This window comes from Pyxicephalus adspersus, chromosome 10, assembly GCF_032062135.1.
Source record: "Pyxicephalus adspersus chromosome 10, UCB_Pads_2.0, whole genome shotgun sequence".
Classification (NCBI taxonomy): Eukaryota; Metazoa; Chordata; class Amphibia; order Anura; family Pyxicephalidae; genus Pyxicephalus; species Pyxicephalus adspersus.
The window spans coordinates 56,410,837-56,434,846 of NC_092867.1; the positions used below are offsets into that span (position 1 = coordinate 56,410,837).

Sequence of the window (24,010 nt, forward strand, 5' to 3'; positions counted from 1 at the left end):
TTTTTTTTTGTTAAAGTTTATAATTTTGCATATAAGAAAAGTTGAAATTGCAACACTTAGTACCAATAATATAATTTGAGTGTGCTTTTCAATATTTAAATTATATAGTATATCATAATTATTTTTATGTATTGTAACACGTAGGAAAAAAAAGCTAAAATTTCCAATATTCCCTTCACAGCATCTTAGATCCTTTTTCTTTCTCCCCAGGATCCCGCCTGTAAGGATTCCAACATTTCAGAGGACTATCAGGTAAGTAACATTTAAAGGTTTTATGAAATCTGAAATATTGTTAACAGGCCCCATATGATTTTTAGAGAATCTGTTTAGGTCCTTTAAACTGAAATTGTTCTCTTAGCCCAATCTGTGAAAGGATTCAGTCGCCCATGTTCTGTTTTTTGTTCAGGGGGACAACATGATTGTTGTTAAGGTGGAGGATATAAATGATGATGAAACTTATGGGAGGTGTGATGGGCAGCAAACAGAGGAGGAAGTCGCTTCTTACATCAGAACTGGTGAGTAGGAAGCACAGAATACTGGGAAAATAATTAAAGTGCACCCATCAGTAGGGAAATGTATGGACTGCCGTTGGTGGCCTCTTTATGAAAATGCTAATTGCCAGATTGTTTCTGGCCCTAGTACATAGGAATCCGTACAGTTAACATGGAGCAAGTACAAAATACTACATCTGCTGGGCCAGCAGCATCATCAGCATTATAGCCTGTCCTGTGCATTTACCTGGTGTCTGTGTTTAATATCCTAAACCATTCTTCTTACTCAGCCATCTTTTATTCCTTCCAGATGGAAGGTACAGCGGAATCAAGGGTCCAACAAGCTTCCAAAATAGTGAAGCAGAAAGTGAAGTGGAGAGAGGTTCTCCTGGACTTCATGGTGGAAATCTATCTTCTGGTTCCCTTGCACAGGAGGGTGCCTTGTATAAAACTTTACTACATATCAGTCTTAGCAAGGCTGGAGAACCGTTTTCACATCAAAGATCACCGCCTGGTTTAGACTCATGTTCCTGGTCAGAATGCCTTCCTCAAAAGTCATTTCAAGATCAAAGCTTGGAGGCCAAAGTGAAGCCATATTCATGTTCCGTGTGTGGGAAGTCCTTTGGGGTGAAGTCAGTTCTCATTCGACACGAAAAAGTCCACACTGGGGAAAAACCATTTGAATGTTCCCAGTGCAGGAAAAGTTTCGTACAAAAATCAGATCTTGTTGATCATGAACGAATCCATACTGGGGAAAAGCCATATCCATGTCCTGACTGTGGGAAGTGCTTCAACAAAAAGACGAATCTCGCCAGGCACTTGCGGATGCATTTGGGTGTAAAGCCCTATGTGTGCTCTGTGTGTGGAAAGGCTTTCACCCAGAAAGGCGCCCTTGACGAACATGTACGGATTCATACAGGGGAGAAGCCATATGCCTGCCTCTACTGCCCCAAGCACTTCGCCCAGAAATCAGCCCTCGCGGAACACCAAAGAGTTCACACTGGAGAGAGACCTTATGCTTGTGCTGAATGTGGGAAATGCTTCACACAGGGCTCCGCCCTAGCCAAACATCAAAAGATTCACCAAAACCAGAAGCCACGCCCCTGTCCTCAGTGTGGAAAGCTATTTCCATCAGATTTCTTACTTGCCCTACATGAAAGAATCCACCAAGCCAATAGCAATTGATTAAAAAAAGGAGAGCGGCACACAATTCTGCCAAAGTAAACTGTTGGACTTCAACCCCTAGTGGCCAGGAGTAGTATTGCATGGAATTAGACAACACTTATTTGATATCCACATTTAAAAACTCATTTTTCCAGAGGACTGGGACTGCGTTATCAGGGTCTTAATTGGTATACAAGGGATTCTAACTCTGGCATGTGCCTGTATTTTGCCTGACTATTTATTATAAAAAGAAACAGATATCCATTACATGCAACATTACCATTGGGGATGCTGTATTGTGGTATGACAGATACAGTTCATGTCCTATCACCCCTCCTCTCTTTCCAAGTGAAACCAATGAGAATCAAGGAAGGTCCCCCATGTGGTATCAAATGTGCATTGTCAGGTATTTAAACTTTATGTTAATAATTATATATAATGTACAGTTGGGTCCATAAAAATTTGGTCAGAAATGTTTTTTCTAATTTTGGTTTTGTACATTACCACATATAATTTTCTTTCAATCATTTCTATTGAGTTTCAACAATATAATAACACAAAAGACACACACAGAAAAAGGGTGAATAAGCACTTATGGCCTGTTACCAATCCTAGGTGCCTAGCAGTTGCAAGAAATCACTCAGAAGGGGTAAATGTTTTTTGCTGCTAATATGAGCTAAGCCTAACTTGTTACACCACATTCATTATACTATTACACTACTACAAAGGATTACACTCTTAAAACATAGAACACCAGTAAGTTGGATCACAATACACGGCATAGGACAGTTGTGGCAAAATACATTGAATAGAAAAATTGGATATACTAACGAGGCAGGCATTACAAAGTTGTAACAAAAAATTGGGAGAAGGTAGAACACTGAAACAATAAGAGGTTACTGGATACCCATGGCATAAACAACTGGGTGCACTAAATTTGCCGTGTTTTGCCACACCCCCTTTTTACCACCCGGCTACAGCTTCCTACCACCCGGCTAAAAAAAAATTTCTGGGGAGAACACTGCACTATATATATGCCTATTGTCTTGGGCCGTCCAGGATAAAAATTTACTAACTCTCATTGCCGGGGGAAATGCTGGATTATCGAACATGGGAGTCATGGGTCCCATCTTGGTGGACACATGACCCGCCCTAGTGAGTCTATCCCAGACCTTCAAGAGATCTGAGGTAACAATTGGTAATGGCTGCTGTATGTGTAGTACAGACCTGTCCACCCATGGTAGGGAGCGAAGGTCAATGGGAAATAGGAAGTTTTCCAGAAGGATCCAGCTTTTCCTGTGTCTGTTGTGAAACCAGTCTACTATACGGGTTAATACTGCCGCTTTGTAATAAGATCTGATATCAGGGACTCCCGCACCACCCAGAGCTTTAGGTCTTGTAAGATAGCGTAATGGTATTCTGGGACGTTTCGTTTTCCATAGAAAATCTCTGCACAATTGCTGCACTTTACAGAGGAATATGGGCGGTAGGTATATCGGGACCGTCTGGAAAATGTACAGCAATCTGGGCAGAATATCCATTTTGAGAGTGTTGATTCTAGCGAACCAAGAAAGAGGCAATAAATCAGATCTTCCCAGGTCCGCCCTTTACTTACCCAGTAATGGTTCATAATTATAATGGAACAATTTAGCAGGGTCTGCTGAGATAAAAAACCCTAAATATTTCATCTATTCATTGCAGCATCTAAAGGATATGTGATCTTTATTAAATTTCACCTGATCTGGCTGGAGTGGGATGTTTAGCATTTCAGATTTATTGAAGTTTACTTTAAAATTGCTCACTTCGTCGAATTGTTCAAACTCCTCTAAAATCGACAGGACAGATATCTTAGGAAAGGAAATATACATAAGCAGATCATCTGCAAATAGGGATAGCTTATACTGGCGTTTTCCAATCTGGATCCCCTTGACATTCGGATTTTTCCGCAGGGCCACTGCCAGATGTTCCAATACTATGGTGTATAATAGGGGGGACAGCGGGCACCCCTGCCTAGTACCATTAAGAATAGGAAAGGGTTTTGATAGACATCCATTGACCCTCACACGAGCCCTGGGTACTGAGTATAGTGCAGCTATCCTGGCTATCATGAGTGGCCCCAAACCTATTTGGCTTAGCCCCTGATACATAAAGGCCCAGTTCACCTTATCGAAAGCCTTCTCCGCATCCACAGATGGCAAACACATAGGGGTCCGTGACGCTTTGGCAGCATGGGTAATCAGCAGAGTTTTGACAGTATTATCTTTTGCCTCTCTTCCGCTGATAAATCCAACCTGATCAGTATGGATCAGAGCCGGCAAATAGGGAGACAAGCGGTTGGCTATCAATTTAGAAATTTATCAAGTTTTGCGTCCATGTTAATTGGCCTATAGTTCGAAATTGGCCTATAGTTCGAAAAATTGGCCTATAGTTCGAAAGAAATTGGCCTATAGTTCGAGCATAGTGAATGGTCTTTACCGGGTTTAGGGAGAACTGTGATATGTGCTTCAAGGCTTTGAGTGGGGAAGAAGGTGTCATCGGCTATGGATGAAAACACCTGTGTCATGAATGGAACAAGGGCTTCTGCATGTAACTTGTAGAATTTAGGGGTGAACCCATCAGGGCCCGGGCTTTTACCTGCAGGAGTATGTTTAATCGCCGAAGACACTTCCTCCTCTGTGAAAGCGGATTCCAAACTAGTAGACACCGCTGGATCCAATTCTGGCAATGCTGTGGAAGCTATATATTCTTGAAGACATAAGGTAGAATTCGATGTGTTTCGAATATTATACAGGTCAGAATAGTATTGTTGAAACGCTGTCAATATTTCCTGGGGTATAGCAGTGGTATCTCACTTTGTATTTTGAATATATGGGATATACGCAGCTGCTGGTCTTGGGCGGAGCCCCCTCGCTACACGGCCACACTTTTCCCCGTACTGATAGTAAGATTTACGATATTTGTCTCTATACTTTTGGTGGGCTAAATCATACAGTTGTAGGAGGTGTCTCCTGGCAGTTGTCAATTTGGCAAACACGTCTGAGGTCATATTACTTTTGTGCAGTCTATCTAACTTCTGTATTTTGTTGATCGTATTGGCTAAATGCTGAGTTCCGATTTTTTTAAGTCTCGCCCCCTGTTGGATTAGCACCCCTCGCAGGACTGGCTTCCCATTGAAAAGGGAGGGAGGTATCATCCCACTCATGGTCCTTCATAAAATGTTTGATGGTATCCAGCACTTCCCCCTCGCAAACTGGGTCTTTAAAGAAAGAGTCATTGCATTTTCAGGTCCACTCCTAAAGGGCCTAGAGAAGGAGTTTTTTAAAGTTAGCATTACCGAGGCATGATCAGAACATGGGCAGTTGTCAATAGTCACTTCTGGGTGCCAATCTAGAATCTTATGGCTCACTAGGATATAATCTATATGTGAGTATGTGTGGTGTGGGTTGGAGCAGAACGTGTAGTCTTTATCACCGGGATGCAGAGTACGCCACACATCCAAAAGTTGGAAATTGTGTAGTTTGGCTTTAAAAGCATTTAATTTTGAGTAAGATAATGAGGACTGTCCTGACGATGTGTCTACCCTGGGGTCCAAAGGAAAATTAAAATCACCTCCGATTATCAGGACGCCCTCCGCAAATGTTTGTAGCCTATTCAAGTACTGGACAGCCACTAACGTAGGCTGCTGATTAGGGGAATAAATGGAAGCCACGGTATATTTCTTGTCCCATAGGGATATCTTGGCAAATGCGTATCTACCCGTCTGGTCAATGCAAGTGTCCAGTACCTGGACAGGCAGTGATTTATGGAAAGCTATGGATACCCCTTTTGTTTTGCCTTCAGGGTTGGAGCCGTGTATCCAAGTAGCGTTTGCACATGGGGGGTATCTTTTGAGAGTGGAAATGCGTTTCCTAAAGCAATAATATATGAACTCTAGCTTTGTGTTGACCGTACAGAAGTTGGGAGCGCTTGGTAGGGCTATTAAGTCCTTTGGCATTGAGGGTACGAACTTTCAACCCTTGTGTAGGGCGCGACTCGATAGACATGGCTCTGGCGACTCTATATGCTACTAATGAAATAGCTGGCTAACCGAAGAGGGGGAATCAACTAAATCCTCTACAGTGTGCAAGGTGTCTAAGTAAACAAAAACAGGCCAGTCAGTGTAGTGGAGGAGGGTTTGGTGCAAATGTCGGCTGGGGGGGCTAATTCCCAGTCGTCTATGGGGGACTAGGAAGTATAAGGTTTAACCTTATTTGCCGCCTTTACTGGCGGTTTACCTATGTGGGGTGACGTGGCAGGAAAAAGGAGGAGGATATTAAAACCTTTATAGGTGTACCTACTCGGGGGAAAAGCCGATACCATACCAAAACATCTGGAACATACATGAGGTAGTCAACAACGTAACATTTGGCATTGAAACATATATCGGAGGAACAACATACTTAAGCCATAATACAATATTTCATAGACACCCTCCCACAGGCCCTCTCAAAACTGCCCGAACCAAACTAAGTATATCAACAGTCCCTAGTATTGGGGTAAGCGAGACCTTAGGGGAGCATCAGGAGAGATATACCAGGACAAAGCCAACCCCGTACTACCTTGGGACAATACCCTTAGTGAACATCTCCATATAATGCCAAAAAGTGGCATATCCATATGTACATGAGCAAAAAACCCCGGATAATGAATGAAGGGGATTAAAATACCATCCCCTAATATAGGGTGTCAGAAGATAAACAGGAGGCTTGACCTCCCACTAGAAGGGCCACAATAGGGGCTACCCACTAGAAGGGCCATGATAGGGGCTATCAAAAAAAAAAGGGTCTGCCTATTCCAGTATGCCTCATCCTGCCCCATTGACCCTTCTACAAACCAGTTCACTTCCGGACACATGCGATGAGCCGACATAGTGTCCAGGGTTCACACTTTTGCAACAGTGAGGCTAGTAAGGCAAGTCTCTGGGTCACTGGAGGGATATAGATCACTTGCTTCTCTTCTCTAAGTGAGGGTAGTAAAAAAAAGAGGAAAGAAAAAGAAAAATTGAGTAGGTTCCTTGCAGTTCAACGCACAATATCTGAATGCAGACAAGCTGGGTAGGTTGGGTCGCAGGGGTGGGGTCTGGGGGTCATCTGAGATATGGGAATCTGTTTAGAGGCACGGAGGTGTTGCTGGCGAAGTTGGCTCTGAACCTCGTCTAGGGCTAGGCGGTCGTCCAGGAGATCCGTCCAATGGGAGTTGAGTCTGGGCTTGATGTTTGGGAGCCCCGAGGGGGAGGGCCAATGGAACAGCGGGGCAATCTGGTAGACGTATATCAGGAGGTTGAAGATCCCTCAGAAGCTGTGGTAAATCCGATGGACCTCTGAGGATGAGGTTTTTACCACCGGCTCTAATAATAAGATGAAATGGGTAACCCCAGCGATAGGGGACATTCCGATCACGGAGTACATTCAACAATAGTTTAACAGCTCTGCGGAGGTCCAGCGTATGTATGGATAGGTCTGGCATTAATTGTATTTGGGCCCCAGCATACTTGATGGCCTTGGCAACTCTGGCTTTTTTCATAATGTCCTCTTTAGTTCTGTAGAAATTAATACTGCAAATTACATTCCTTGGAAGTTGGGGATCTCTCCTGTGGGGGCCCAGGGTCCTATGCACCCTATCTATTTCAATATCCATATCTCGTTGGATCGCCAAAAAATCTACAAATATAGTGTATGCAGCAGTATATAACTCAGAATTTGGCAGGGTTTACGGTAATGCACGAATGCGAATATTATTTCACCTGTTGCGGTTCTCCCCGTCATCCTGCAGTAGATAGAGCATATTGATTTGAGCAGCTTGGCCTTCCAAAATAGCAGTATGAGAAGCCACTTGAGAAGAAAATTCCGTACAGGTATTCTGGAGGGCGGTAGTAGTACTAGTTACCTGCTGCAGAGCCTGCTGTATATGGTGGAATTCTGCTTTGAAGCTGGCTTTCAGGCGCCCAATACTATGATTCAGGTCGGACCGTGTTGAAAGTGCCTTAAGGTGGGCCTTCCAGTCCCATTCATCCGCCTCCATCCCCTGACTATAAACGGGCCTGGAGGAATCCTCTATGCTGGAAAGCATGCTGGGGCTATGCATAAAAGACATAGGAGACCCTGGTACCTGTTCTGATGGTAATGCCTGGTCCTTTGCATCTAGGGTGTTGTGTGCAGGCGATTCGCCCCTGCTCGCGACCAGGATCTGGCTGAAAAGAGGCCGCGGCTTTGCGGCCTGGTCACACGCGGCCCGGCTTCCGGCTGCAAAGAGCCCAGGGATACCTCTAGACACGGGTGTCTCCCTACTGGAGCGTCCCTTCTGGCTCTCTTTCGCTTTCAGTCCCATGATGCAATGAGTGAAGGCACGAGCGTGCTGATCAGTGGAGCTTTTCCCCCTTGCAGGACACGGAGCTTAGCTGGCTCGCGTCCTAGTCCTCCATTGTCCCACCATAATTAAATTTAAAAGAAACAACTCAGATGCAGATGATGCAGACTTTCAGCTTTAATTCAGTGGGTTTAACAAAAAGATTCCATACAAATGTAGGGAAATAAAGCCTTTTTATTTGGTACCCGGAGTGAGGCCGGCAGCTTAAGTTTGTAGGAAAACTCATTGATTTGTTCCAGAATTTCAAAAGGGCCGATGAAGGGTGGACCCAATTTGTAGGAGGGTATTTTGACCCAGATGTATTTTGAAGCGAGCCAGACTTTACCAGGACGGAACTTAGGAGAAACTCTAGGTCTCTTATCTGCGGATTCCTTCATGCGGACGGAAGCCTCTTTATGCGCTCCCCTAGTCTCTTCCCAGACTTCAGAGAATTCTCTTGAGGTAGCATCTGCGGCAGGGATACCGGAAGAAGAGGACACCGGGAGTGGGATATTCGGTTGTTGGCCATAAACAACAAAAAATGGCGATTTCTTGGAAGATTCGCTGACATGATTATTGTACGAAAACTCAGACCAAGGTAATAACTCAACCGAGTTATCATTATGGAGGTTGATGAAATGTCCTAAAAAGTTGGTCAGGATTTGATTGACACGTTCCACTTGACCGTTAGACTGTGGATGATAAGCTGAAGAGAAGTCCAGAGACACATTCAAGAGATTACAAAGAGCTCTCCAGAACTTGAACTGTACACCTCTATCTGACACAATACGGTGGGGGAAACCATGGAGGCGAAAAATATGTTCAATACATTTTTTGCTAGCTGGGGAAAGACCAGGTAGAGGGACGAAGTGCACCATTTTGGAGAAACGATCCACCACTACCCAGATCACAAAACACCCAGAGGAGAAGGGTAGATCAGTAATACGCTACCTGCTGCCCCCAAAGTCACTATGGCAGCAGGAGGGAAAAGAGAGGACCCAGAACCTTTGCTGTGATTAGGGGCAGCGGCGCCGGCACGGCCTGCAGGGCTAACACTCACTCCGTCTCAGGTCCCACCGTCTCCTCCTCCTGCTGTTGCTGCTGGCGCCTGTCCAGTACTCCATTCACAAAAACTGTATTAAATACTTCTGGGTGACATTGATGATGCACTACACCCAGCTCTAGATGGCAGTTACCAATGCGGTCCCCACTCTGTCTCAGGGCCCACCGCCTCCTGCTGTTGCTGCTGCCACCTGTCCAGTACTCCATTCACAAAAACCGTATTAAACACTTCTGGGTGACATTGATGATGCACTATACCCAGCTCTAGATGCCAGTTACCAATGCGGTCCTCACTCCGTCTCATGGCGCACCACCACCTTCTCCTCCTGCTGTTGCTGTTGCCGTCTGTCCAGTACTCCAATCACAAAAATTGTATTACACACTTCTGGGGGACATTGATGATGCACTACACCCAGTTCTAGATGCCAGTTACCAATGCCATCTATGCTCCATCTCAGGGCCCACCGCCTCCTCCTCTTGCTGTTGCTGCTGCCGCCTGTCCGGTACTTCACAAAAATTGTATTACACACTTCTGGGTGACATTGATGATGCATTACACCCAGCTCTAGATGCCAGTTACCAATGCCATCCATGCTCCATCTCAGGGCCCATTGCCTCCTTTTCCTGCTGTTGCTGCTACCGCCTGCCCAGTACTCCATTCACAAAAATTGTATTACACTCTTCTGGGTGACATTGATGATGAACTACACCCAGCTCTAAATGCCAGTTACCAATGCCATCCACGCTCTGTCTCAGGGCCCAACGTCTCCTCCTCCTGCTGTTGCTGCTGCCAGCTGTCAGTACTCCATTCACTAAAATTGTACACTTCTGGCTGACATTGATGATGCACTACACCCAGCTCTAGATGCCAGTTACCAATGCCGTCCACGCTCCGTCTCAGGGCCCACCTCCTCCTGCTGTTGCTGCTGCCACCTGTCTAGTACTTCATTCACAAAAATTGTATTACACACTTCTGCGTGTCATTGACGATGCACTACACCCAGCTCTAGATGCCAGTTACCAATGCCCTCCATGCTCCGTCTCAGGGCCCACCGCCTCCTCCTCCTGCTGTTGCTGCTGCCGCCTGTCGCGTACTTCGCAAAAATTGTATTAGACACTTCGGGGTGGCATTGACAATGCAGTACACCCAGCTCTAGATGTCAGTTACCAATGCAGTCCACGCTCCCTCTCAGGGCCCACCTCCTCCTTCTCCTCCTGCTGTTGCTGCTGCCGCCTGCCCAGTACTCTATTTACAAAAATTGTAATACACACTTCTTGGCTGACATTGATGATGCACTACACGCAGCTCTAGCTGTCAGTTACGAACGCCTTCCACACTCTGTCCCAGGGCTCACTGCCTCCTCCACCAAAAATAGTATTACACACTTCTGGGTGTCATTGACGATGGTCTACACCCAGCTCTATATGCCAGTTACCAATGCCGTCCATGCTCCGTCACAGGGCCCACCGCCTCCTCCTCCTGCTTTTGCTGCTGCCTCCTGTCCAGTACTCCATTCACAAAACTTTATTACACACTTCTGGGCGACATTGATGATGCACTACACCCAGCTCTATATGCCAGTTAGCAATGTGGTCCCCACTCCATATCAGGGCCCACCCCCTTCTCCTCCTGCTGTTGCTGCTGCCGCCTGTCAGTACTCCATTCACTAAAATTGTAATACACACTTCTGGGTGTAATTGACGATGCACTACACCCTGCTATATATGCCAGTTACCGATGCCGTCCACGCTCCATCTCAGGGCACTTAAATTGTACATTTCTTGCTGACATTGATGATGCACTACACCCAGCTCTAGATGCCAGTTACCAACGCCGTCCACGCTCCGTCTCAGGGCCAACTGCCTCCTCCTTCTGCTGTTGCTGCTGCCGCCTGTCAGTACTCCATTCACTAAAATTGTACACTTCTGGCTGACATTGTTGATGCACTACACCCAGCTCTGGATGCCAGTTACCAATGTTGTCCACACTCTGTCTCAGGGCCCACCGCCTCCTCCTCCTGCTGTTGCTGCCTTTCTAGTACTTCATTCACAAAAATTTGATTACACACTTCGTGGTGGCATTGACGATGCACTACACCCAGCTCTAGATGCTAGTTACCAATGCCATCCACGCTCCGTCTCAGGGCCCACCGCCTCCTCCTCCTGCTGTTGCTGCTGCTGCCTGTCTAGTACTTCATTCACAAAAATTTGATTACACACTTCGTGGTGGCATTGACAATGCACTACACCCAGCTCTAGATGCCAGTTACTATATCCATCTCAGGGCCCACCGCCTCCTCCTGCTGTTGCTGCTGCCGCCTGTCCAGTACTTCATTCACAAAAATTGTATTACACACTTCGGGGTGGCATTGACAATTCACTACACCCAGCTCTGGATGCCAGTTACCAATGCAGTCTCAGGGCCCACTGCCTCCTCCTCCTGCTGTTGCTGCTGCCGCCTACCCAGTGCTCCATTTACAAAAATTGTAATACACACTTCTGGCTGACATTGATGATGGACTACACCCAGCTATAGATGCCAGTTACCAATTAGCTGACTAGAGGCCACACATGACTACTGCTCTTGTTGACCCAGGCTCCGTCTCTGGTCCTCCATCCTTGCCTAAAGTCATTCATAACACATCATCCAGGTCATGATGCCAGCTAGCAATTGGTATCATTAATAAACAGGATTTATATACCGTTAAGATATTATGCAGCTACGTAAATTCAATAGGGGAGCATACATTAAATAGCAACGCTTTGCCCTGCTGTCTTGATGGCAGAGACTGTTGGTAGTGTGTTAAGTTCATCCTTTCTCAATGTCCTAATGTTTATGCTGCCTTCTGGATGCTGTCAATCACACAAAAATCCTAATTGCCTGCAGTCATCTTTTGCTGACCTATTTGCCTGACATTTTCTGGAAAACCACAAGGTCTTTTGGAACTGTATTTTTTCTTTGTTGCCACTGTTCTCCTACCCTTCCTAGCAAATTTGTTGGTTCTAACATGTATAGGGGCTTTGCTATTAATGTTTAATGTCGGCCCATTGACTTTAATGGAATTTGCAAAAACGATTCATCGAAATTTTGCGAAACCACCGGAAGTTCGAGAAAATTTTCGGGAGACTATCAGAGGCCTTCTAGCTCATCCCTAGTAGGCACTGTTCTTTAGGCATAAATGAACTGTGTTGAATGTTTGTCTTTTTTTTTCCTAATTGCACACTGACCCTCCTTCCCAGAGCCCTTGGGAGACCTGGCTGAAGAAAGGGCTGTTGGGAAAATATCCTGGAGGTCCATGGTCTGCAAGATGTCACAAACTGCTATGATATGAAGTCAGTATGAGGCAAAGTAGCCTATACATATGTCTAGTATAATGTTGGCATCATATAATGCCCAAACGGCCTGACAGATAAACCACTGACACTGACAACAATGACACCACCTTCCACTCCAAATTGATAGACAGTTCCTGCCTTCCTCGTACATCTAAGAATGATAAATAGTTGGATAGGTCTCCCCTTCTTACATCTTTGACTGATGGACATCCCCTGACTGGGAACATGTCCTGACCCCTTTTTTTCAACTCAAACTGACACATTCTTTGCCCTCCCTTCACCCCAAACTGATTGACACATTCCACCCCATACTTACATCCTGGAACAGCCTACTTAAACTTTTTTTTAACCCTAAAATGATTATTAGGTTTCAATGAGAACACCTGCTAAAACCAATTTGGTCAGTCGGAAAAATGTTTCTTACATTAGTGATCAGTTAGAACAGGGGTCAGCAAACTCCGGCCTTTAGGCCAGATACGGCCTAGTCAGTAGTCCGTTCTGGCCTAATCCTGGCCGGCAAGTGTCGGCAACTGCGGGGGTAAGGGGACATTCCCTCTCCTCTGTATGCATTGCAGAGGTGAGGGATTTCCTTTCAGGGATGTTCCCTCTCCTCGGTATGCATTGCGGAGTAGAGGGATTTCCCTCCAGGGGCGTTCCTGGTGGTGGGCGGAGCCATCAGCCTGGGACTCGAGAGAGAGAGTCCAGCCTAGTGTGCCTTCTTGACCTCCTAAAATGGCCTAGTAGCCAAAAAAGTTTGCTGACTCCTGAGTTAAAAGAATATTCACTATAAAGAAATGTTAGCCTAATGAAAGCTAAATTTATTTGTGGTGTCCCGACTGTGCAGCAGTGTTGATTTGAGAACTATGCAGGCATCACAAAACCAGGGACCTGTCATTCACATCTCAAGGAACCCCTGGAGGAACCCTGGCTCTAAACTGACATACACATGCTGCTTATTCATACCCCAGTCAGATGGACACATGTTGTCCCCTTTCCACCCCACACTGAGGAACACATCTTGCACCCTCATTTGACCCCAGACTGATGGGCATGTCCTGTCCCCTCCTTCTGCCTCACAATGATGGACACATCCTGCCCCCCTTACATTCTTGCCTGATGGACAAGTCCTGAACCCTCTTCCATCCCAGACTGACAAACAGCTGCAAAAAAACAGACTTGAAATATGTGTTTTGACACACATTTATTTTTATAGAACCCAGACAAAGAGAAGCTTGATGCTACTGCAAAATGCATATTTAACCAATTAGGATGGCAAAAATGGTGGCAGCTCTTTGAATGGTATACAGATATGGGTGATTAACTAGGCCAGGTCCCCAAAAGGGTTCTTCTACCTCTTGGAGACAGAGTGACCAGCACACCATAGACCCTGCTTTCCTCCCCTATGACCTTCTTGCATCCCAAGCACGTTCTGCTGCATTCTTTATATAAATAACTCCAGAGGGGATGTTGGGATCCCTTTGTGGTGACTGCAAGTGTCAAAGCCTAAGGACTGTCAGTGCTGAGTAGACTCACCTTTTAAGAATCCCAAAGGTGTTTAAAAAATGTCAGAATGGGAAAATGGATAATTGTCTCACCTGCAATGGATCAGCTGTCTGTGTCTACAATTCCAATCCTGCTGTTAAATTTCCCTAAGGAATAGATGTCAAACGCAAGGCCTGAGGGCCGAATCCATCCCATCTGGCTGTTTTTTGTGGCCCGTGTCACTGTGCAACATCCAAGCGCCTGACATTTGCAGGCAGAATGACCCCATCCCAGAAGGCTAGGTAGAAGCAGGATGGTCCAAAGTGCCTGACCATGCTGAAAGCAGATGGACCCCAGTCCTGCCAAGACCCAGCACAAAGCACAACGTGTTTAGATTACCGATAGCAAATGAATCTTTTGAATTATAGTTAGCTTCCATATTGGTAGGTTTCTGCGGGTGCATCAGCCAATAGGAACTCACCCATCATGTACAACCATCTGATATGTACCCTGGTTACCACCCATAACGTGTATGCCGGTATGGACAGTCCCTTCACAAGTCGGCTGCATTCTTGGTGCAATACAAACATAATACATAACGTGATACCACAGCACAACATCAAACCAGACTATCATAAGTGTGTGTTTTCTGACTTCTTTTCTTCTGTTTATACATGCTACAGTTACTGTTTTGGTCACAACACTCACAGACAACACATATTGGGTTAACCCTATCCAGATCTTCTGCCAGCTGCTTCACAAAGGTTTTGCACTGTGTCAGACTCCCTTTGACGACTTCACAGTCCAATGATAAGTAGTGAAATGCTGTTCCTATAACTGGTCTTACGTGGGATTACAGTTCACATAATATGAGACTTCACCTGTGAAGCTGCTGATGGGAGACCAAATAAAGTTTCCGGGAAAAACACTTGCCACATTCGGAGCAGGAGAATGGCTTCTCCCCAGTGTGAGTTCTCTGGTGGGTAACAAGGTTGGACTTCTGCTTGAAACATTTCCCGCACTCTGCACAGGAATAAGGCATTTCCCCCGTGTGATTCCGTTGATGCTTGACCAGGACTGACTTATAGGCAAAGCCTTTTCCACACTGAGGGCACAAGTATGGCTTCTCCCCAGTGTGGACCCTCTCGTGCCTCACCAGAGCTGACTTCTCTGTGAAACACTTGCCACACTCAGCACACGAATATGGCTTCTCCCCCGTGTGAACCCTTTGGTGCTTAACTACGTCAGACTTTTGGGTGAAGCACCTCCCGCACAAGGAGCATGAATAAGGCCTCTCCCCCGTGTGAGTCCTTTGATGGATCGCCAGATGAGCCTTCTGCTTAAATGACTTCCCACACTCAGAACAGGAAAATGGGTGGTCATCTGAGTGGATTCTTTCATGCTGTAAAAGGTTTGCCTTGTCGGTGAAACATTTACCACACATAGAGCATGAGTAGGGCTTTTCCCCTGTATGGATCCGTTGGTGGGTGACAAGATGGGACTTCTGGACAAAAACCTTCCCGCATTCAGAACAGGCATAGGGGTGCTCTCCTGTCTGTGTGGTCCGATGGGAAATAAGCTTTACCCCAGAGGAAAAACACCTATAAGTAGGATATGGGAAAGTGGTTCCAACACATTGGCTGATGTGCTGGGCGATAAGATTGGATCGTTCAGTAAAAGACACCCCATCCATTGAGGGGTCATAAGACAGATCCGCACCATGAAGAGCCCGATGGAAAGTTGGACCAAAAGGGTCTTCTTCCATATTTGTTCCACCATCTGGACAAGTAATGGGATGTCTCTCTGTATGATTTCTTTTGTGAGGTCCACCTACAGGAAACAAGAAAGAAGGAAGAATAAAAAGGGTCCATAAAAACAAAACTCAAGGAAAGGGCAGCTTGTAAAAGAGACATAGCCTGCATGCCGCCTTCAGTCATTTTATTCAAATGAGCCCCAAAAATACATTAATGTTGTGTGATCATACAGAATCTTGCAAGGATGTCATGAATTTTATTTATGAATTTTATTTTATATTGCTCTGTATTTTATCATCCTATCTGTGTTCCACCATCTGCCATTTTAGCTTGGAGCTCTGAAAGGAAACATCTCCATAGGAATGCAATCTAATTAGGTGAGCTGGATTCTAATACAGGCTGACTCCTGACTTCACCACTGGACACATACTGTCCCCTATTACTGTCTAAGGAGGGGGGAGAAGAGGAAATTGTTGTAGTGCCTGAACAAAGAGAATCTGGAATTGTTTTCTGGATTTGTTGTTTATACATACCTGTGCCGATCTCTGGAGGTATTTTTCCCTCCTTACATGGACCATCATCATCCGTCATGGATAGATCTTCATCTTCAACTTTAATAACAATCAGATCTTCACCCTAAAAACACAGCACATGTGTTTGGGTTATGGATACAACAAGGAGCCAGTTTACAACTATCGCCTGGAAAATATACAGGAAAGATACTCGACATTTATTAGGGTTCTCCATTTTCCAAACCTCATCATTATCCTGAGGGTTCTCCTGAGGTTCGTGTGTGGAATTCAAGGAATACAGAGGACGGTCACATCTCTCTGGTGGGTTCCCATTACTGGATCCATCTGTAGGAAACACACACACTGACTGAATACATTGTCTCTATGTGTTTATCAGATGATGGGGGATCTATCCTCCGTACTGCTCTCTCCTTTACAATAAAGTCTCCTCTTACCCGGTGATGTGAGGGTCTGGTGGTCCTCCATCATGACGTCCTTGTAGAGGTCCTTGTGTCCTTCTAAATACTGCCACTCCTCCATGGAGAAATAGATAGTGACATCTTGACACCTTATAGGAACCTGACACACAATGATACAGTCACCATCCAGACACATCCCATAAAAATCTCCCAGAATTCCCGGCACCGCTCACCTCTCCCGTCAGGAGCCTATTGATCTTCTGGATGACTTCTAGGATCTTCTTCTTATTCCTCTCAGCTATCGGCGAGAGAGGTGGAGATTCAGTAATGGGGTTCTGGCTTCTATTTGATCCCCTGGACAGAAAGAGATGGCTTTTGGGAGTCACATGACCAGCAGATTTTTTCAGGGGTCCATAATACTAAAGAAGAAGATATGCCAACAATAAAAGTTTAGAGCTAATATGCGATGGCCCTTTATGACCTCACTTTACCATTCAGCTCTGTGTCCTATTAATAACAGTCATGTCATGTGACCTCCCAGAATCCTCCTCACCTCTCCAGTCAGCAGGTAGATGATCTCCAGGATGAGGTTTAGGATCCTCTCTTTGTCCATCTTCATGTCTGGGAATGTACTCGGCTCCTCGTGGGTGGGACTGACCATGACAAGGCCTACAATTCAGAATACAGAAGTACATCTGAGCTCACAGCAGACCTAAGACAAAGGAAAAAAAATAATGATTGTTTTGCAATAAGAATAACAAAATAATGGTGAAGTCTGAAGCAGCCTGACCTAGCAGAAAAAAGCTAATACAGGTGTCCTTCTCTGCGCCTCTTCCTAGAATCAATCTGGTTGTCAGGCTTTGTGATGAAACCCCCAATGGTGGTCACCCTAAAAATAACATTAAAACTGAATTAGCTATTAGATAACAATACAAAGCCCTGGGGCCCTATATTAACCCCCCAGAAGGTGATATTATTGTAGAAAGGATATCAGTGCAGGCTTATTATGTATATTATACCATGAAAAGCAAAATCAACAGCTCCCCATCCCCACTATACTACTAGCATACAAAGAATGGAACAATATATCAACTTCCGGTTTTGATTAATGAACTTCCGGTGTGTGCGTTTCACAGCCAACATGTTAGTTACTTCATGTGGTCAGGTGCCAGCAAAACTCCTCCCGATTGCCTAAAATAGACTATAAAATCACGCCCCTTTTGTTTTGGGCAGTGCAGAATTCTGACACTAGGGAGTGAGAAAGGGACGCAATGTGTCCTCAATAGAGAAGGATGGCGGCCATTTTGCTGTAGCCTCACATATTACACCGCTTAATGGATTCGTAGTTTTTTAAATATTGAATGACAAATTTGTAAATTAATTAGTCTTCGGATATATCTAGTTTCTGATTTGTTCTAAAGTAATCAGGAGTCATTAAAACTGAATACGTTTTGTGACTCAAAAAGGCAACGGCCATTTTGTTGTAGCCAAACAACCTTCTTCACTTCCATTCTTCTTCTGTGTTGTAGCTGAGACTGGTAGGGGTGGTAAACTTGGCCATTCTGGGATATTTCTCAATGAAATGGTTACACGGGGGGCATTTGTATGATACAGAAGGCTGTGACATGGATAATTATTTATTTTTGTTGGATTGGCACACTGAGTACAAAATGCATGCGTTTGGCTGGGAAGGCGAGGGGGTGGGACGCTAAGCAATGCAGTAATAGCAAAATCTCAGTCCCGCCCCTGAGGAGCCTACATGGCTTTATGTCTTGCTTGGTCCTACAGAGCTCTTGGATCAGTTTCTAATTGTGAGTGACGTTTCTAAACTCCGTTTCGTCACACAATGTGAATAACAGGTTAACGCTCCTCAGGGGCGGGGCCTTTATAGAAGGTTCTGGGAGATCTCTTATGTACTAAAAACATAAACTACAATAAGCACGTTCATTAAATTCATGTTTACAGATTTTGTATTTGCTGGAACCACCTAAAGGGCCTTATTGAAGCGGACAAGGACAAAGAATCCTCAACAGACCATCTGAATGAGGATGGAGATGAAGCGGGGTCACATGACAGAGAAGATATTAGACCTCACCCTGGAGATCATCTACCTACTGACCGGAGAGGTGAGGAGGATTCTGGGAGGTCACATGACATGACTCTATTTCATTGTTGTTCAGCGATCAGTTCACCTGTTTGTTGGTAGTCTGCTGTGGCAACCTCAACTCATTGATGTTCAATGTGAAATTGTTCTGTTTTGTTGGTGGCTAGTAATAAGTGCCCCTACCTTTTTTTTTTGTTGGTATTCAGTGGTGAGTGCACTTCATTACAGTTATTGGTGGGCAGCAGCGAATGCTCTTTTTTTGGTGGTCAGTGATAAGTGTCTAGATTCAGTGGTGGTTAACGGTCCCTATTTGCCGGTGATCTGTGGTGAGGGGCCCAGATCATCAATGCTAGGTGAAGCATTCCTCTATTTGTTGGTGGTGAATGGTGATTTCCTAGGTTCATTGGTGAGCAGTGGTAGGCTCTCCAGTTCATAGGTAGTCTGTGGTGAATTCCCCAGTTCATTGGTTGTCTTTGGTGGTGTGCCTAGATCATTGATGGTCAGTGGAGCATGCCCCTATTTATTGGTGGTCAATGGGGAGTTCCCAGGTTCATTGGTGAGCATCGGTAGTATCTCCAATTTTTTAGTGGTCTGCGGTGAATTCCCCAGGTCACTGGTGATCTGTGTTGAGTGGCCCAGATCATTGGTGTGTGTCCATATTTGTTGGTCATTGGTAAGATCCCATGTTCATTGGTGAACAGTAGCAAGTTCTCCAGTTTATAAGTGGTCTGTGCTAAATTCCCCAGTTTATTAATGACCAGTGGTGGGTGGCCCTATTCAGTGTTCAGTGCCTTAATTTTTTGTTGAGTGGGGGTAAAATTAGGGTGCAAGGTTAGGCACTTTTCTTGGTGGTCCGTGATGAATGCCCCTGTGTATTGGTGACAAGTCGTGAGGGGCTCTATTTGGTGGTCAGCAGTGAATGCGCATGCTTGTTGGTGGTCAGTAATAAGTGTTGCTATTTTTTTTAGTCAATGGGTAGATGAACTGTTCAGTGATCAGCAGTAGCAATTGCCCCTGTTAGAAGTGGTAAGTGACCCAGTTCTTTGGTAATTTTTGATCCTCTTGTTTGCTGGCGGTAAATAGTAAAGTGTTAGTGGTCAGTAATGAGTGTCCCCATTCAATGGAGGTCAGAAGGAGCTAAGTGAAACCCATCATTGGTGTTTAGTAGTTACCTGAGAGGAAATACATATGTCTTGAGGCACTGCTTTCTGCCCCTCAGGTCTCTGGTCGGTCTCACTAGCCATGCATACACCATTTATCACTTGATCTAGTGGTGCCCTCAAAGTAGAAAGGTGTCTCTGGCTGGTCAGGAAACCTAGGGCACATGACCCGGGTGCCCAGGTCTAATGTCACGCATAGTTTGGACATTCATAACCTGGATTGTTTTTCTTTTGATATAGAATTATATAGCTTTCAAGTTATCTAATGGCTTGGTCGCACCCAACCTAAAAAATACACAGAGCCCCTTCACCAAACCTCCACCCCACACACTGACACCCAAAACAAGCAATGACAAAAAGATTCAAGAAGTCACCAACAAGATCATTGAGCTGCTGACGGGAGAGGTGAGCGGTGCCGGGAATTCTGGGAGATTATTATGGGATGTGCCTGGATGGTGACTGTATCATTGTGTGTGTCAGGTTCCTATAAGGTGTCAGGATGTCACTGTCTCTTTTTCCATGGAGGAGTGGGAGTATTTAGAAGGACACAAGGACCTCTACAAGGACGTCATGATGGAGGACCACCAGACCCTCCCATCACTGGGTAAGAGGAGACTTTATTGTAAAGGAGAGAGCAGCACGGAGGTTCCACCTAGATCCCCCATCAGCTGATAAACACATGTTATTCAGTCAGTGTGTGTGTTTCCTACAGATGGATCCAGAAATACCCCAGAGAGATGTCCCTGTCCTCTGTATTCCAAGGATTCCGCACAGGAACATCTGGAGATCCCTCAAGAGGATCAGGTTTGAGTTTACTAAAGTCTTTGCATATATAATATGGTGAATCCAAGGGCCCGGCAGACCCCAGTTACTTAAACTGTTCTGTGGTTCTTAGGTTGAACGTCTCATTAATGTTAAGGTTGAAGTCACAGAGAGAGAAGAAATGTATTCCAGAACTGATGTTCAGTGCAAGGTAGAGAGAGTTCCTACAGATCTATCCAGCAACAGAAATACCCAAGAGAAATGTCCCTATCCTCTCCGTCCCTGGGACTCCACACAAGAACATCACAGGATCCTCCACTATTATCCAGTAAGTGAATGTTGAATTGGTTTAGCCTGGATATAACTGGACACATCAAAGAAGGGCTCCAGTTCCAGATGTAGTAGCTTCAAAATTGAGATAGCTCCAAAAAGGCCCCTGTGCCATCATCACTTCTGCAGAATAGTTGAGCCTCTGTTTACACTCATTACACATTTTGATTATTTGTTGTTGGTATTTTCTCATGCTAGTTTTTTTTTCTAGGATGGAAACATGATTAAAGGAGAAATAAAAATGGAAGCAGAAGATCCATATGTGATGGGGGATGACCTATGTAAGGAGGAGGAAATCTTTCCAGAGATCTTCACAGGTGAGTAATAAACACTAAATCCAGAAAAGAGTCCAAGACTATCCTTGTTCAGTCACTACACTCCCCTCCTCTGTCAGGTGACTATATTGGGGGAACAATATTTGCCCAGTGGGGGAATCATCAGCCATCCAAGTTCCAGAATAAAGTTACAGTGGGCAGAGTTTTTCTTTGGAAAATCTCACTTTTAGATGTTTCTCTGTTGAATGCTTCTAAAGATATCTTTTACTTCTGCTTATCTTTTCTACAGCCACACAACGCAACAGGAATAACACAAGAGTAGGGCATATTCCCTCCCCCGCTGGCAAAATCAGTGATGATGATCTGATGACCGAGACTGCAGGAGAATACTCCATCACTCCAAACCACCACCAAGTACTGTCATCTGACCCCTCTATGTTCCCGGGTTGCTTCCCGGATAACCCTCTCCAAATGGGCCATCACATCGGTCAAAACCAAAGTGAAACCTTGCCATGTCCTGAATGTGGAGGATGTTTTAGCCAGAGAGCAGGGATTAATGTAAACACAGGGGACACGCTATATTCTTGTTCTGAATGTGGGAAGTGTTTTACCCCCAAGACTCGTCTTGGAGAACACATAAGAACTAACACAGGGACGAAGCCGTATACCTGTCCCCAATGTGGAAAAGGTTTTCCGTCAAATGCTCATCTCGCCATACATTATAGACTGCACACAGGGGAGAAGCCCTATTCATGTTCTGAGTGTGGCAAAGGCTTCCACCAAAAGTCCAACCTTAACCACCATCAGGTGATACACTTAGGAGAAAACGCATTTTCCTGTTTGGAATGCGGGAAACGCTTTTTGAGGAAGGCTGATCTGATCACTCACCAGAAAACTCACTCTGGGTTGAAGCCATATTCGTGTCCTCATTGTGGGAAGTGCTATAGGAGTAAGTCTTCTGTGGTGAAACATCAAAGGATTCACATGGGGGAATGACCCTGTTAGGAGGGAAAAGCTCTCTATGAAGGGTTTGCCTCAAAATCACAACTGTCCAAAGACAGAAGGCATCTTACTAGCTAAAAAATCATGCTTATCTTCCTACCGCGAAAGGGCTAAACAAATCTGATGGTCTGGGAAGCCACATTAGCTTCCAAATTTTATTTGCGAACTAAGATTTTGAAATTTCTTTATTTCCAAAGGAAGAGGTCCCTTACCTTTGGAAGTACATTTGGTTTGAAGTATTTACATTACTTTCCTTTTCAAATGTGCTATACTCACCACTTTGTGATTTACAGGAACCCGACATTGTGCCTAATTCATTGAAGCTCCCTAAGAATGGAGAACATAAATTAGCATTGGAAAACTTGGGGGATCCAGCACACCTGAAATAGATTTCCTAAAAATGAATTGCCTAATTAGCAAATGGCTTGAATCCTGGACCAGATCCATTCCAGGTTTGCTGCATCACGCAGGTTCTCTCATAATAGTCTATCTACTCCAGTCTTAGAGAGCTTTAATAAATCAGCAGTTGTGTGGACTTTGCTAGTTCAGCTTGCTAACAATGACTGAGTTCTCTCTACTAGTCAGTATCTCCTCTGTGGATTCAGACGAGACAGACTAGTCACCTCCCATCAGTAAGCCGTGAGTGCCCATGCTTTGATCCAGCCGTCTAGCCATTACCATTTTACCATTGTCAAAGTCCCTTGGACGCCTGTCCATTTTTTTTTTGCTTCCAACCCATCACCTTAAAGCACTGACTGTTCAGTTCCTGCCTAATATATCCCCCTCCCGTGACAGATGTCATTGTAACCATATCAGTGCTTCAGTGCTGTTCCCTTCACCTCTCAGAGGTTTAATGTTGATGATCAAAGTAGATAGGAGTGCTATTAGTATTCCATGGATGTGGATTTGTCCCATAGAGTTTTATGAGCTCCAATACCTCTATTTCTGTTTTTGCTGTAATATTGTTGGCTGATTGCCCTGCGTCTCTTTCAGTCAATGACATTGTCTTTGCAAAGTAATTCCTACAAACCCCTTATATTCTATCACAACACCTTGCTCCTTCGCAGTCAGCAAGAATACCTTGCAGTTTTGGGGTGCATATATCAGTGTCCAGGCCTAGCAGCCAGTCATATAACTGGTAGAATGAAACACTCCAACCCCAGGACAACTGATTTCTGCATCCCTTGTGAAGGAGCAATTTTTGAGGAACTGCAGGTAAGGTAAGTATAAGGGAGTTGGATATTCCTTTTGTACATTTTCTGTCTCAGTACCGAGTCATTGTTAGCAAACTTAGTGGGAAGTACCATTGTTGGTGAGCAGAGGCACCTATTAAAGTGAAAAAGAAAAGATGTGCACCTGTGTAAAAAAAATAATAAAATGTTTGCAGGTCTGCATGGGATAGACATCCAACTGTTCTTGTGCTGGTGTAATGATAACATTTATTAAAATGAAATGCTATGTTAACTGATAATTGCCCTGTGCTTCATATAGATTACTATCTCTCCAGGGGTTTTTTGTGAAGTCCACCGGGGGATGGTGGGGGGGATTGATGTTATCCGTGTTTGGGGTGTGGTAAGTCCTGTAAGTGTAGGACATAGTTGCTATTACCATGCCCAGTGCAGTACAGTGCTCCACTGTAGAGAGAGGAGTGTTGGTGAGAACTCGAACCAACACATCTTTTGGGAATTTGTGGATGGTACCCTGTCTTATATTTTTTGAAATGCCAAAATATGCCCTAGGTCTTATTTTCAGGGGGATGTCTTATTTTTCCAT

General features: G+C 44.8%; 3 protein-coding genes across 8 annotated transcripts in view; 2 read left to right on the forward strand and 1 right to left on the reverse strand.

Moving 5' to 3' along the window:
- LOC140338976 (uncharacterized) overlaps positions 1–17,745 on the reverse strand; it is a 69,447-nt gene extending 51,702 nt beyond the window's left edge. The window contains exons 1-6 of one of the 2 annotated variants that reach the window (XM_072423397.1): positions 17,158–17,745; positions 16,838–17,023; positions 16,641–16,764; positions 16,430–16,530; positions 16,207–16,309; positions 13,622–15,749 (exon numbers count right to left, since the gene is read on the reverse strand). In XM_072423397.1, coding sequence (XP_072279498.1) covers positions 14,797–15,749; positions 16,207–16,309; positions 16,430–16,530; positions 16,641–16,764; positions 16,838–17,023; positions 17,158–17,265 — 1,575 coding nt within the window. In that variant the 5' untranslated portion in view covers positions 17,266–17,745 and the 3' untranslated portion in view covers positions 13,622–14,796. Of the gene's footprint in view, positions 1–13,621; positions 15,750–16,206; positions 16,310–16,429; positions 16,531–16,640; positions 16,765–16,837; positions 17,024–17,157 lie in introns of those variants that run through there. The other variant, XM_072423393.1, reaches the window with a different exon arrangement.
- Positions 1–24,010, forward strand: part of LOC140339046 (oocyte zinc finger protein XlCOF8.4-like) — a 236,061-nt gene that overhangs the window by 193,611 nt on the left and 18,440 nt on the right. For 3 of the 4 annotated variants that reach the window (XM_072423570.1, XM_072423571.1, XM_072423572.1), the window contains exons 6-8: positions 211–252; positions 407–515; positions 802–2,070. The exons of the other annotated variant lie outside the window; for it this stretch is intronic. In XM_072423570.1, the coding sequence (XP_072279671.1) occupies positions 211–252; positions 407–515; positions 802–1,676 (1,026 nt within the window). In that variant the 3' untranslated portion in view covers positions 1,677–2,070. Of the gene's footprint in view, positions 1–210; positions 253–406; positions 516–801; positions 2,071–24,010 lie in introns of those variants that run through there. 4 annotated transcript variants of the gene reach the window in all.
- Positions 18,091–24,010, forward strand: LOC140339039 (uncharacterized). 2 transcript variants are annotated; one of them, XM_072423553.1, is made up of 8 exons: positions 18,091–18,142; positions 18,570–18,730; positions 20,109–20,273; positions 20,349–20,472; positions 20,581–20,672; positions 20,764–20,958; positions 21,172–21,277; positions 21,525–24,010. In XM_072423553.1, exons 2-8 carry the CDS (start codon positions 18,647–18,649, stop codon positions 22,229–22,231), a joined length of 1,473 nt encoding a protein of 490 aa, XP_072279654.1. In that variant the 5' UTR covers positions 18,091–18,142; positions 18,570–18,646; the 3' UTR covers positions 22,232–24,010. The 2 variants fall into 2 exon arrangements, with proteins under 2 accessions (XP_072279654.1, XP_072279655.1); XM_072423554.1 differs by lacking the exon at positions 18,091–18,142 and adding an exon at positions 18,158–18,415.

Bases quoted from the DNA above. Each gene is read 5' to 3' on its own strand.
- LOC140339039 (XM_072423553.1), top strand. From the start codon at position 18,647: ATGAGGATGGAGATGAAGCGGGGTCACATGACAGAGAAGATATTAGAC. The intron at 20,274-20,348 runs GTGAGCGGTGCC...TGTGTGTGTCAG, and splicing joins TTGAGCTGCTGACGGGAGAG to GTTCCTATAAGGTGTCAGGA. The intron at 20,473-20,580 runs GTAAGAGGAGAC...TGTTTCCTACAG, and splicing joins CCAGACCCTCCCATCACTGG to ATGGATCCAGAAATACCCCA.